The sequence below is a fragment of the Rhea americana genome, unplaced genomic scaffold (assembly GCF_003343005.1).
Source record: "Rhea americana isolate MKP2758 unplaced genomic scaffold, rheAme1 scaffold_19, whole genome shotgun sequence".
NCBI lineage: Eukaryota > Metazoa > Chordata > Aves > Rheiformes > Rheidae > Rhea > Rhea americana.
The window spans coordinates 3,678,343-3,692,660 of NW_028186038.1; the positions used below are offsets into that span (position 1 = coordinate 3,678,343).

General features: G+C 47.0%; 1 protein-coding gene across 2 annotated transcripts in view; it reads right to left on the minus strand.

The window, feature by feature from the left end:
- Positions 1-8,176: 8,176 nt before the first annotated feature.
- FBLN2 (fibulin 2) overlaps positions 8,177-14,318 on the minus strand; it is a 92,339-nt gene continuing 86,197 nt past the window's right edge. For both annotated transcript variants that reach the window (XM_085302404.1, XM_085302405.1), the window contains 2 exons: positions 10,864-10,987; positions 8,177-10,136 (listed from right to left, as the gene is read on the minus strand). In XM_085302404.1, the coding sequence (XP_085158530.1) occupies positions 9,779-10,136; positions 10,864-10,987 (482 nt within the window). In that variant the 3' untranslated portion in view covers positions 8,177-9,778. The remainder of the gene's footprint in view (positions 10,137-10,863; positions 10,988-14,318) is intronic.

Consider the following 14,318-nt stretch of genomic DNA (forward strand, 5'->3'; position numbering starts at 1 on the left):
TACAGTCGGAGCCTACTTCTGAACTCCTGATCCCAGCCCCGGCTTTCTGTGGGAACTTCAGCCCTCCAAGCGACTGTGGTGAGCTCCTGGACCTTTGCCACTCAACGCAGGATATTCTTGGCAACAGCGATAAGTGCACTTGTTCCAAATAAGGAGAAATCCAGAAACTGGTTTGTCTCAGCACTCCCAGTGCCGAACAGTTCTGCCAAAACTCACGGAGCTGAACATTGGATTAAGGGGCGGGGGGGGGGAAGAAAAAAGAAAAAGCCTTAACACACCAAAGCAACACAGGGAGCTTGTGACTGCCTGTCTACAGGCAACACCAATAAATCTCATTTTAGAGCAACAATAATGAAATGCATTGACAGTAAGTGTAACAGATTCGATGAACTACACTAACAGTAAATGCAACAGATCTGATGAAAATCCTTGAAATGTTTGTGCTAACATGAAGTTTCAGTTTCACATTGCATACGAGATTTTTAAGCACAAACAGTGCCAGGAAACTGGGAAGAATGATCTTGAGTGCTGCTGAAAAATAATAAAAATGCATCAAATCTGTTCTTTGCAGCCTAGGTACTTTGCAGGGCAGGTTAAAGAAGGCTTTCACTGTCGATTCTTATAAACAGTTAAGTCAAAAAAAAAAAAAAAGTGCTTCAGCTTGCTTGTAAGAAAATTCTGAGCTAAAGCTACGCCCCACACGCTCCTTTACAACACAGCTTGGCCAAAGCCTTGATTTGGAGCCTACAGAAACAGCGCGGGCCCCGCGGCGGGTCCGGGCTGCTGCCGCCGAGCGTTGCCCCACGCCGCGGAGGAGCTGCCCGCTCGCCTTCGCGGCGACCACACGCGTGTTCCCCAGCAGGACCAGCGCTCGCGGAGCTAATAATTTAGYGTTTAGAGAACAAAACAGAGAAGCCCCAAGAAAGCTCTAGTGTGGGTTCTACTCCAAACATTTAATATTTAGTCTGACGGCCCCCATTCTATTCCTCCGCTCTGATCAACTGGTGGTCCAAGAAAAGCAATTAYTAGCGTAAAAACAATATATTCCTGCTGCCTGCTTCGAGCCGCTGCGGCGAGCGCGAAAGGATTGTTTTCTGTGAGAACACAGAAATTGCTTCTTTAGGGGCCGAGGAGGGAGGGACCGGCGGTGGGAGGGGGGGGGACGCAGCGCTGGAGGAAGGCGGGCCCGTCCGTCCGTCCGTCCGCGCGGCCCCGGCCCCGCGCTGCAAGCGGCTCGCGCCGCCCGGGCAGGCGATGCTGCGGCTGGCGGACGGCCACGGGGAAGCCACCGCCGGCCGGCACGCGCGGCGGCAGAGTGACCGCCGACAAGCCCGCCCTTCCCAGCCCGCTCCTCGCGTCGGCCACGCTCGAGGCCACCAGCCGGAGGACCAAACGCCCTCCCAGAAAATTCACATAAGGGACATTTGGGAACGAATACTAAACGTTAAGCTAAGTTTGATCTAAGTTTCACACAAGCACTCCAGAAAAAAGAAAAGAAAAGAAAAAGAAATAATGCCTCAGACGAAAAATGAGCGGAGTTTGGGAAACACAAACTGGCTTTTACGGCGGCTTCCCGGGGCGCTCCTCCCCGGGGCGCGCACAACAGCCGCGCTCCAAACCTGCGGCGCTGCACAGCTCAGCGCCAGGAGCAATYTGAAAAAAACTACGTCTCCAGACGCTGAACTGGCAGCTCCGTGGTGCTGCCAGCMGCTCAGTGAGCTGCAGTCTCTGGGGCAGCATCAAAGCAAAGGCTGCTGGATTTTTGGATATGTTTCTTTTTAGGCAGTGATCTTTTAAAAAGGGAGAAGAGATGAAACAAAAGCTGCCTGGCAACGGGGGAAACTAAGACAACCTGCAGAAGGCAACCTAGGAAGAGAAGAAAAGGGGCTACCAGTGGTATTCAGTAAGAGACAAGATGAAGGYCGTTGCTAGACCAAACCTAGCAAACGCGTGCAGAAGTCGGGTGCCCGGAGCTGGCGGTGGGCTTTGGGCAGACGCGGAGCGCACGTACGAGGGGCTCGGCACCGTGCACCCGAGGGCRGAGGCTCTGCCCAGGAGGTGCGGGGATCACCTGCACAACTCGTCCCAGGTGGACAGGTCTGCGGCACCATCCAAACCACCGAGACCCCTGGGAAGCGGAGGGTTACAAAATAAAAAGCCACCAAACCCCTCACATACAAGTATAACACCTGGTACGGCAGTCTTCACGCAGAGTACAAGACTAATTGAAGGCTGGGGAGATGCCAGAGCGTACAGTCCACAGCTCYCACGCTGCTGCCAGCTTTTGAGTGTCCTTCTACCCCAGAGGCCAGGAAATCCCCCTCTTCCAATTACTCAATTTAGTTTTACAAGTCTAATAATAGTCTCTGAGCAATAGGGACCTATCTACAGCATGTATCAGGAGTATTCATATTCTTAAACAGCCTTCATCGTTACATATGTCAGAATCATCCAGGGGTAACTTGGACAGCACTACAAGCATCCATCTTACACATTTTTCTTCCTCTACCCAAAGAGAAATTAAGTTATGATTAAATCTGTGTCGTTACTTAACATAGCCCACTYGCTTCTACGAAGCTGTGCACCGACAGCTGCTGAGAGCCTGGTCTGCTGTGGACATTTTTTTAAGAATTTTTTTCTTGGGAAAAAAAATATTTTCCAAGATTAACGAGGCTTCTCTAGTGTCACCTATGTTCACAAACTGTGCCTGCTGCCACAATTGTATGTTAGTAACACACTTTGGCCCATCGCTAAAACCCGTGGTATTCAGTATGGGAGATTCCCAGAGCCAGAGGGGTGGGATTTGTATTCTAGCCTCTAACCTGGTAGTACTAGCCACATGACCACAGAGTACCAAGCTGATACTATCTTTGCAGTATGAAGTAGAGGTTTTACTGTGATTCCTATAATGAATGCAGGGACTTGGAGAGGCCATAGCTATCTACATTACCACCGATTTGTGCCCAGCTGCCCATTTGCACAGAGCCAGGAACAGACTTCAGCTCTTCAAAGCCCCAGTCTAGTATTCAAGTCTTTCAAATTTATGGGATTACTTGTATAAATAATTGCTATTTCTGCACAAATAAAGGTTGCAAACTCTTACCTACATGAATCATGGTTCTGTAAAGCACTTTCTAATATAATGGAAAATATAGGAAAATCTGTTCGAGTGGTCTGGAARAGAGGTTTCTCTATGACTAACTGCAGCTCCTGTTACAGACTCCCCTAGACTACAAACACAACATAAACGTTATGCTGACTTCAAGAATCTCTAAGCTTTGTGACTAAATTCTGCACTTGTGTCCTCCCAGCTCTAGCTATYACATCAAGCGTGAGTCATTACTGGCCTGTATTTTGCTCTCATCAATACCAAACACCTTTATATGCATTTATATGAGGGTAAGAACTACAACATACTGGTGTAGTATTGCATACTTGGCCTAAATATAAATTGGAAGTTTTCCCCAATGTAGCATTTAGTTACTATAACACACATCCARTGACTGGACTAACGGCTCAGTGCCGGACGTCCCCTGGTCCTGCTGCTAACTCTACCCTGCCCCCTCTGGTCCCTCCCAAATTACGCTTCTGCGTTGGTTGGCCTGAATCGGCCCCTGTGGACGTGACAGCCGTTTCCCCAAAGKGCAATTGAAAGACAACAGGATTAACTAGAACAGACCTCAGCAGCAACACAGATGAACTGCGGTTGCTCTTACAAGCCTACAGCAGAAGCGTGCGAAACGGAGGAAAACGGCCACTCTCCCKTTCAAGGGCAGCAGCCCCGGGCAGTACCAGATGCTCCACCTCAGCCGCAGGACCCTTGAAATCGCGCCATCGGGAGGCAGGGGTGTCCTCAGCCGCCCCGGAGCGRGTCCGCGAGCTGAGCTGCAACGTCCCAGCACTCGAGGTCTGTTTGAAGGYTGGGGAGCTGCAGCCACCTGCTATTCCAGTCAGTCAGATGCAGAAATCACTTTGTGTTTGTCAGCCCTGTATCTTCAGTTTACACTATTTATCGAAACTCCAACTCCAAGAATGGCAACGTTTCACTGCAATGCTCCAGGTTTAAGACTATCGGTTCTTTTTCCGCACAGAAAGTACTCCACATACTGTCTTTTCTCCGGTCACTGATGGCAGAGGAGAATCTGTCCCCTTCTCAAAGTGAGCTACGGCACATCTGGCTGCAGTGAGAAGTTCTGTAATCACATTGAGTCAGAGTGTCTTCTGTGGGATGTAGCCTACTACAATCTTAATGTTACCATAAGGCCTTCTCATCTACCCAGAGAAAGGCAACTCTGCTTCTCCTTTCTCTCAAAGCACTTATTTTTCCTAATTTAAATGGAGTCAATTATTTTGCTAACATGTTTTATAATTACCTTCTAAAAATGGTGGCACAAAGAAGAGTTTTGCACTCTATGCTTTGCCAGTATTCCAAAATGAAATTAGGTTTTRGTTTTTCCCCCTTTTCTTCCCCTAAAGACAACATTCACCTCCTGCTCTTTGGAACRATCTGTTGAAATCTGATCCTTCCAAATGGTCCTTCCCATAACCACTATTTCACTTCTGAAACATGGTGTTTCTCTGCAAGATTTGATTTAATGCTTCATTAGGAARCTTGTTTCTAGCAATAGTCTACATTAGTCCTGGGCAGGATTCATTTCCATCTGCCATCTCATACATCATGTATTGACTTAACGACTTAACTAATCTCTGTATCATTTTTGGTATTTTCATGTTCAAAGTAGAAGGCATCTCACCCTAGCCAATTCCTTACCTGGGGTGAGACCTGATTACTTTCCTGTTGGGCTGGCCTCAGGCTATTTGGCCGAACTGTCCTTTTCCTGCAGCACTGGCCCTTCCCTTCCAGCCCACCTTCGTCACTACACCAGTCCTAGCTCCAGTTGGTTAAAGTGTCCTGCTGGGGATTCCTGCAGCGGGCACAGTTCTCTGCCACCATGCAGAAGGCTGATGGATGTGCAGAGCACCTTCTCTCATCCTCCCCATTGCAGTGTGCAGGGTCCMACAGGGGCATCCTGCCCCTCTCCAGCCCCAGCTACAAAGAGATCAGTGACAGATGCAGAAACCTTTTTTTAAACCAAGCTGTAATGGGTGCTTCAGTCCATAGGAAGCAAATGTCACCACCTGCACCAAAGCATTTCTTAGGACTAGGTAGGTTCATGCATCAGGGACAGGTCTGGGACAGACCCTGCTTTGGGCACCAGCAGAGGAGGTGGGAACAGCTCACAGAGCCTTACACAAGGAGCAGTGGCGAGGTGGCCTTGTGCTGCCAGACAGCTCCTCCAGCCGCATGCACCAGGCACGCAAGGCTGGAGCCCTTGGAGGGTGAAGCTCATCAAGTGCTCCCAAGAGCTGAAGTAGCCCCACACAGCTGATGCTATTTGTAGAGCAATGCAAGAGAAACTTGTTTCAGAATACAACAGGCTCAAACATGTTACTTCAGTTTTGCGTCACTGAAACTGGATCTAATTAAACTATGATATTCAACAGCCACTTCAATGTGAACATCTCCAATTCACAGAATGCTGAAAAAGGAAAGAGATTTCTACTTAGCCTCAAAAAATTATTTTTACTCCAGAATCCTAATTCTCCCCAGCTGGGACTTTCTCTTCCTCATGCCACAGGCAGAAGCAATGGAGAAAGAAAAAAAAAAAGAAAAAAAAAGAAAAGAAAAAGCCAAGGCCTCTCACTCACCTCTACTAGAGAAAAGGAGGAGAGAGATAAAGAACCTGCAATAGGTTACCTGGATATTACATCCTGCAAACATGATGAAAGCAACTGCGACCCTGCAAAGTTCTGAGAAGACACACACTATATTTTTGCCCTTACAGGACACCAGTTTTAATCATGTGCTCAAACCTGCACCCAACACCACACAGAAGCCCAAATTCAGCACCACAAYTTTTGCTCATCATACCAGGGAACAGCAAGCCCTCACTTCACTATTTTTGTGCTCATTACCTTTGCTTTCCCATTGCAGGCACCAGTTTTAGCATTCTCTTGCTTCTAGCTGGACAGAGATGGTTGGAGAAGAGCCACATTTGTGGAGCACAGCAGCCCCCAGAGCAAGCAAGCAGGGTGCAAGCACCAGCACTGAGCCGGCAGCAGGGAAAAATAGCCCCARCAGGACCCAGCTCCACCCCCAAGCTGCCAGGTGCCCAGCATCACCAGCACCTGCCAGCTGGGAGCTGTGGAGGCAATTTATTAGCTTCACAGTTACCGCTGCTGCCCACAGCTGAGCTGCGTAGACCGAGGCAGAGCCAGTGGTGTCAGAGTTTGCAGCTGACTCTGGCGCGACGAGGAAGAGCAAGGTGCTGGCTGGCTGCTCGTGCGCCTCCTCTCTGCACCCAGCTCCCAGAGGAATACCAGCACTGCGTAGGCGGTATCTGTGCTAATTCACACGCGTGGTTTTTTACATACAAGGAAATTGGAAAATACTTCTGTCCTGGTGCAGAAAGAAAACCATCCAGCAAATTAGGTAAAARCATCTTTCTCACCATCTACTGCTATTTATAACATTTCAACTATTTGTTATTTACATTCCAGTCAAAAGAAAAACTGRTGTTTAACCCCATAATTGACCCACTCAAATTTCCAGCAAACATGCAGATACTCATTTCTTCTTCCCTGCAGCGACACATTTGAATTTCCTCAGTCTCTGCGCTCACTGGATCTGCCAAGAATCACAATAGCCAAGCACACAGGTCGGGTTACACAGATGCGAGAGTACATAACCTGCAAAATTAAGCAGAATATACTTTGTTCAGACAGGCCACATAAAACTTACCCAATTTTGGGAACATACTAATATTCTGAGGTTTTGCACGCATATAATCTTATGCCCTAAGTCTGCTATGTTTTTTTTATTATTAGGATTGCAACCTTTGTCTTCCTCATAATTTTATCGTATTGCATAGTCCTTGGGTAGCTGTTCTTAACTCACCTCAACCAGGGAGGGGGAAAGAAGCCAAGGAGGGGAACTACTTACCTCACTCGCTAGGAAGGTATGACAGGCCATAAAGGCCCAGTCCAAGTCTGATCTCTTTTCCACTAAGCCCTCTTTCATACAGGTCAATGTATACACTCATTTTCTGTCTGTTTTACCTTGCTGATAGAGTGAAGGGGACATTACTGCAGATGGGAATTGGGCCTCCAATGAGCTAGATCAGTAGGAGAATAAAATTCCAGTCCAAAGCCTTTCCAACCCAGGGGAAGTATGTCCTCGTCTGCAGTGGGTTTTTGGTAGACACGTCTATTCAAGTTGAATCTTTCTTTGGTGCTGTCCTAAGAAAAAGCGAGTGTGCAGTACTAATGCTCCCCACACTGCAGCTACTACTAAAACTAACAGCAAATATGCTTTAAGTTGGCCAAGAGGCAAACCATTCCTCTAGTTATTTGGGGAAAAGATGAATATCAAGTTATCTACCATAAGCCTCCCCTTCCCTTTGACCAGTAGCACAGAGCAACCATTCCTCTCCTCTTTGAATGCCTACAGGATACAGTGCTGATGAAGGTATGTTTTTTCAGAACATAGCATTTTTCTTGTAACAGTATGCAAAGCCTCTTCTAAAACTTTCTTCATCAGTCACCTGTCCAGAAAATGAAAAGTCAGTGTTACAAACTGCCAGATCCTTAACATGATTGACTATGGTTGTTTTTAGTCAGCAGAAGGTCTCCAAGTAACAAAYGGCTTGTCCATTTGTTCTCTGACAAGAAGGACTGTCGAAGCTTGAWTATCATTTACGCTCAATCAAATGCTAACGCTGATGGAAAACTCTGGGTTTCAGCRACTCCTGACGTGCCGCGCTGGGGCACGGAGAAGCGTATCCCTGCTGAGCACGTACGCCGCGTATCGAACCTGCGAGGCTCCTCTCCGGCTCACGGCTGCGGTTGCCTCCTYGTCTTGCCATGCCTGTAGCTATAAGATAGGCATTTACCGAAATGACAGATTGCATAAACATGTGTTTTTCAGTCAGCACGTCTCTGCTAAATGCTCATGAAACTGCTAACTACGGAAAGCAAAAAAGATGGATGGAAGAGGGTCACTTTTACCAAACGGTTTTTTATAGGAAAACAAAGAAAAGCTTGATGTATGCAAACTTGCAGATATCTCATATTTTACAGCTGAGAAATAGCAATAACGTTTCTCCAGGAATGGGTCTTTATATTGTCAGATTTGTATTTTATTATCAGTAAGAGAGTCCCAATTTTAGAAAGGACTTATTTGAAGTGGTAGAAATTGGCCTTGGGATATAATGAATACAATACATCTCTTCTCTCACCCTATAGGTGGTGTTTACAAGATTTTAAGCTGCAGTACAAATATTTTACAATATAATAAAATTGTTGATTATGGCATGAAAAGCCATAAGATTTGACTTCTCTGTAATTTTATGTACAGTATACAGTGGTCAAAATAAGATCTACTATAGAAAAGAACAGATTATTAAAGTGTAGTAAACATCAATATAGTGTAGCTATGTATTTCACTTAAAACATTTTGCAGAATAATTATAGCTGGAACAAAGGAAGCTCAGAAAATATTAATGCTGGAGCTTTTTTTGCCTTTTTTTTTTTTTTTTTTTTTTTGTAAAGAGGGTCTGATATTCACTTCTAAATTCCAACAAATGCTTCGATTATACTATACATTGTCACAGCCTTGAACTTTGGACCTCATCCAGCTTCCTGTGGAACAGGAGGAAATCCAGTTCAAAACTTAGGTTGTGCTGTTCCTAAATGGCGTAATACAAACTGCCAGTTTAATTAGCATTTTCCTCTGCGTCATTTGGTAGCATAGATGAAGTAATCTTCCTGAAGAATAAAAGCAACCTCCCCCCTTTTTTGAATTTAAAATCACAAATGCACACCTAGGGTCAAAATATGAAATGGTAATTGATTATATCACTATTTCCACGTTTCCTCTTTGACATTCCTTTAAGAACTACAATACAGCTGATCTGCATCTATAGGTACCTAAATAGAATGGGTTTGTATAAGAGGAATTCAAGCACCTACAAAGATGACTACTAAAAATGGCAACRTAATCTTTTACCCTAAAGCACAATATTCTTTTAAGGCCTTAGTCTTGCAAATATTTAATATTAAGCATATGAGTAGTCCTACCAAAGCAAGACTCAATCATAGGCTTCTTCACTGGTGGAGTTTTCTTTTATTTTTATATATATATATATATATATATATGTATATTTTAGGTGACAGATTATAAAAGTTGGAAGGAGGAAAATAAACCTTTAATGTGAAGTGAGCTAACCGTCAGTGTACACACGCAGCCTTCAACACAGCATCTGAACGCAGCAAAACCTCCATGATGTCAGTGGCTGTGCCAAACCATGAGTTTGTGTAATAAAGAGAAATTGCTCAAGCCTTTTTCTCTTWGTCAGTGGCAAAAACCAATGCTCCCAAGTGAGCAACTTTCCTTTCTAGTGCAGTACCCTGCAGGTGTGACTAAGTCAAAAAATATTTTCTAAGTAAAGGTTCCAGCATATAACACCACACAGGTACTGCCTTTCAAAACCTTCCTTCGCTCATTGTCAAACGATGATGTAAARAATTATGTAAGAAAACAAACAACCMAAAAAAGATAAAAATTAACTTAATTTACACGACCAGTAAAAAAAGTTTGAAGCAATGTTAGAAAAATAATATAAAGGCTAGATACATTAAATGCCAGTTCAATAGTATTAAGCTTTGGTAGAACAGGTAAAGAGCATAGCACCAATAAATTCCAATGTCAATACATGCTTCAGTATGCATGAGCTGTGATGAATATGTAAATTTTGGCAAGAAAAGTAGTGTATGTTCCCTGACGCCACAGTTTCATTTCAACATCTAACAAAAAGTCTTTAGGCTCTTTCACTTGTCGCTGGAGATAGACGATGCCCGTGTAGGAGTTCAGCCTCCGGGTGCTGAAGTAGTTCTCTTCATTTCCCTTGTTGATAGTAAGGATTATGTTGTCTCCAGCGTAGGCAGGTGATGGTCCAATACGGAAAATATGAGCTGGGACCACGATRTTGGTTTGGAAGTTCAGCTGATAATAGGTAATGCGCACTGGGGTATTCTGGCAGTCCAGATAATTAAAGCAACTGATGCGTTCACACCTCCTAGGAGAAGAGAAACAAATCGGGTTCAGCGTCCACGCAATACGTATTTCAGCGAATCGCAAAGTCAAGAAAATCTTCAGCATGTGTTAGATAGATAAACAGCAAACKGTCCAGCTTCAGCTGGGTGATTTACAGCTGCTTGTTCTGCTTTTCCAGAGCCCGTAAAACACTTGTAAATGGTACAAATGTCAGAGTACAACAGCGTAAGGAAAACAGCGTGGACACGGAGAGCAGCGTTTGGAAGCGCCGCAGTGAGCGTGGGGAAACGGAGAGCCGGAGCCTTGCTGCAAGCAGCAGCTGGGAGCCGGCGCGAGGCCGGGATGGTGCTCCATGAAAACCAAARCCATCGCACTAAGGGGGAGCTGAAACATGGGAGAGGAAAACCRGCTCCCGAACTCGCAAAACTGCTCGTTTGAGAGGCAGGACAAGGATATTTTAAGTCATAAGCGACTAAGATTTCCTCCTGTGACTAGAGTTTCTYTCCTGAAGAAAGCAGCCCCTCGGCGCTCCTCCACGTCTCCATCTCTCTCGCAGCTGCTCCCAAGCTTCCCGCAGGCTCCCCCGGGGCTGGGCGGACCACGGCCCAGCGAGGGGAACCCCTGTCTGCTCCCGGCACCAAGCACCCCGGGGCCGCTCCGAGCACGGGCGTACGCCCGCAGCCTACCGCCCCGCAAAGCGCCCCAGAGCCCGGGCCCGGCCGCGCTCGCCACCGCAGCGGGACACTCACATGTCAGACACTTTCCGGTAGTTGGCCGGGCACTCAAAGGACAGGCAGCGGAAGCTGCCCTGGATGTTGTAGCAGGACTCCGCRGCGGAGCAGTTGTGGGTCCCTATTGCACACTCGTCGATATCTGGTGAGCAGAAACGCAAGGAAGGAGACACGGTAAGATCAAAAACAAGTAACCACAATTTTATGGGCCATAGCGTGCTTAAAAGATGGAGTCCGTATGAGAAGAAGAGGGGCCTGTGGCTTGGATCTGCAAACAAGGGCTCGTGTTTTGGCGGCTGGGTTGCAGTGTGTTAGCCCTTCAGCAGCCGTGCCTGATGCCGGCAGACGGCGCAGGAAGCCGAATAGCAGCGTACGGGACGTGAAACGCACGTGCAGCTGAGCTACGCCAGGCTCGTCTCTGTGCACAAGACCCCCGGGTTTTGGAGCGATGGAGTAAAGCATGTTGATTCCAGTTGTCTTAAAGCTCAAATGTCTTCCGAGGAAAAAGCTGATTTTCCTCCTCGGCATTATCTGCCATTGCTAACGGGTATTGCCAATGCCCTTTCACGCAGTGAGCGAGGGAGCCCCGTCCCTCTGCAAGGAGCTCGCAGCCCTTCTCGTGCTTCCTCCCGCCTGGCAGAGGGCCTGGCCGGTCCCAGCCATCCGTGCGTGGCCAGCGCTGGCTTGCTCCCACAGGAGACGTTCGTCTGTTTACCCACACTTTACAAATATTCGCACGCTTTCGTGAGCCTAACCATTCTCATTCCAGGGTTGTTTTAACCGCAGGGGAGAACAAACACTGAGGAGAAAAGTTCTGAAAACCCAGGAGCCCCCTCGCGTTACTTCCCCTTGTGGAAAACATTCGAGGTTGAAATCAAACACAAACATCTAGGCAGGACTGCGACGTGATGTTGTTTTCTCTTTTTTCCTGAGGTGTCAGAGCTGGTGGTGTAAGCAATGTTGTAAACTAGGCTGAAGGGCAACAGAATAAARTAACCGAATAGCCGTTGTCCCGGGCAGTGCAGTCCTGAGCATTTCAGACCCAGCAATGACTGCCACCCCTGCAGCCGTTGCCCCAGGGCCATTCTGCCGGAGGAGAGTTTGTAAATAGTTTCCTAAACAGTGATGGGCCAATTTTTACAGCTTCGCAGATCCCAGGTAGTCCCTGAACCACAACTTCATGCCTAGCACTAGCCTATGTTAGCCAAGGTTTTTCCAAGCAAGCAACAGCGCRTATGTGATAAGCTCAACTCTCCGGGGAGCCTCTAACTTGCTGCAAACAGCAGAGCACACGCGAGGACTCCTGCACGGTGCAGACCCACGCGGCGGTGCCGAGGACAGCAGGAGCACACCAGACAGTCCTGGCTGACAGGACAGTGGCCTCACACACTGCAGGACTTGTGTGCGACAGCAACGGCTCATTCTTCATGGAGAAGGTTACAAATCAGCCATATATCCCAGGCAAACAGCATCTGGGTCACCCAGGCTGAAAAGGTGTGTGTGTGTGTGTGTGTGTCCCCCATCTGGAGGCCCCCCACCCCCAGAAAACACACACAATCAATAGAGGAAAGCCCTAAGTTCATCTATGTGTTGGTCATTCACAGCCTAGTGTGACAAAAATTACCCTTCAAGAATAAACAAATCTCATCAGAATACAATTAAGTGGGGTTTAGAGCAAGCAGGACCTTCTCACTGGCTTTCTGAGAGCTGAAAAAGCCGAACTAAATCAGGAAAAGGATTTATCTAGGCATGAAGGTGGCTCTGGATCAGAGCAGGGTGTGCATGCAAAGCCAAGTCACCAGCTCTGTACAGCTGCATGATTCAGGAGTCCTACGCTCCACAAGGCTATTATGAATATGGCAACTTAAGAACAACAGTTTAAACAAGACACAGATTGAAAAACTTAAGTTAAACATAAATATCTCCCAATAACAAGAAGTAATGTTGCAGAAGACAACAAAGAACAGTTAAAGCTCAAAGACACTTATTGGCCTAGAGCTTGAATGTGGTTACCTAAATAATACATATGCACAAGCCCAAGCCATGGACCTTAAAATGTTGAAAACCAGATGCAATAACAGGGATCCAACTTGAGCAGAAATATTGGCAAAGATCTCACAGTCACATTGTGTACTCCCAAACGTCTAGACAATGCACGGAGGTTTTAAAATGAAATAAATGCTAACAGACAAACCACGTGGACTGTGCAGGGCTCTGCAGCTCTGCCAGTTGTCGCAGAGGGGAGAGACTCTTGGAGAAAACTCTAACCTCTCTCCCCCTTCATTCTCCTGGGATGAGAACCAGTCTTGCACACTGCACTGAGTGGTTTGAAGTCCAGCAAAGAAAAGTATACATAGGAAGTGAGAGAGAATCAAATTAAATTAAACCCCTTGCTGATTCTCAAAAGTGCCCTCAGGTGAAGAGAAAATTTCTTCCATATTGAGTTCATTGTCATGAAAACACTCAGTTCACCAGTCTGGCTATGCTGCAAAATACCATTCACAGTTTCTCCAAAAAGATCCATATGTTGACACCCTATCACAAGAAGTTTAACTCATATGTCTGCAATGAAAAAAAGAAAGGTCCAAAGAATGTACCACTAGTAACTTTTAATTTAAGAACTGGCTGGATGACGAGTCGTTGGGGCCAGATCTTGGGCTGGTGAAACCTGATATAATCACCTTGAATTTAGTCCAACTGACATCAATTCAGGCTGTCTCTCTGACCATGTTTTCAAACAGGCCTCAACACGTGAGCCTGCCCATTACGCACACTTGCATAGCTCAGAAGGCTGCACTGCGTGCTCATCTGTGCAAAAAAACGGGAGGCACCCAGGGTTGCTTCCAGTGCCCAACCAAATGCCGGCTTGCTTACCCCTACACAGAGTTGCCTCACACGTGCTAAGTTTTGCAAGTCGACCACCTTCCCCGAGTAAGGAGGCGCTTGTACCAGGTCGCATAAGTCCTTTGAAAACGTGCTCCAAGCGCACCGGTGTAGCGCCCTTAGCAGGACCAGCCTACGGGACGGGGGTCCCCTTCGCAGAGGCTAGCGAGGGCTGTGAAAGTCCCACGCCGGAGACCCCGTTGCCCCAGGGGGTGCACCTTCCCCTCCGCCAGCCCCGGGAGCACGCCGGGCGCCTCCGGCTCTGGAGGGCTACGCTGGCAGCCCAAGCGCAGTGACGCTCGCTGTTAACTCTGGGACACGTCCCCAGCTCAAATCACAGCGCTGGCAGAGAGGGCAGCCAGTGCACCAGCACTTGGAAAGTCAGCATGCAGCCAAAACACCAGAGGARAGCTACAGCTACGAGTTTTCTAAAGGTGGCTTTTACACAAGAAYTTAAGTTAAAGTCCGTGTAACTGAGAGACTGATTCTAAGGTCCTATATAAAATCACATGCAAAAAGAAAGCTCCCTCCCAAACCTCCAGCCGTGGGAAGATTCTTGCTGTCATTGAGTCCACTTCTCTGCTGCAAGT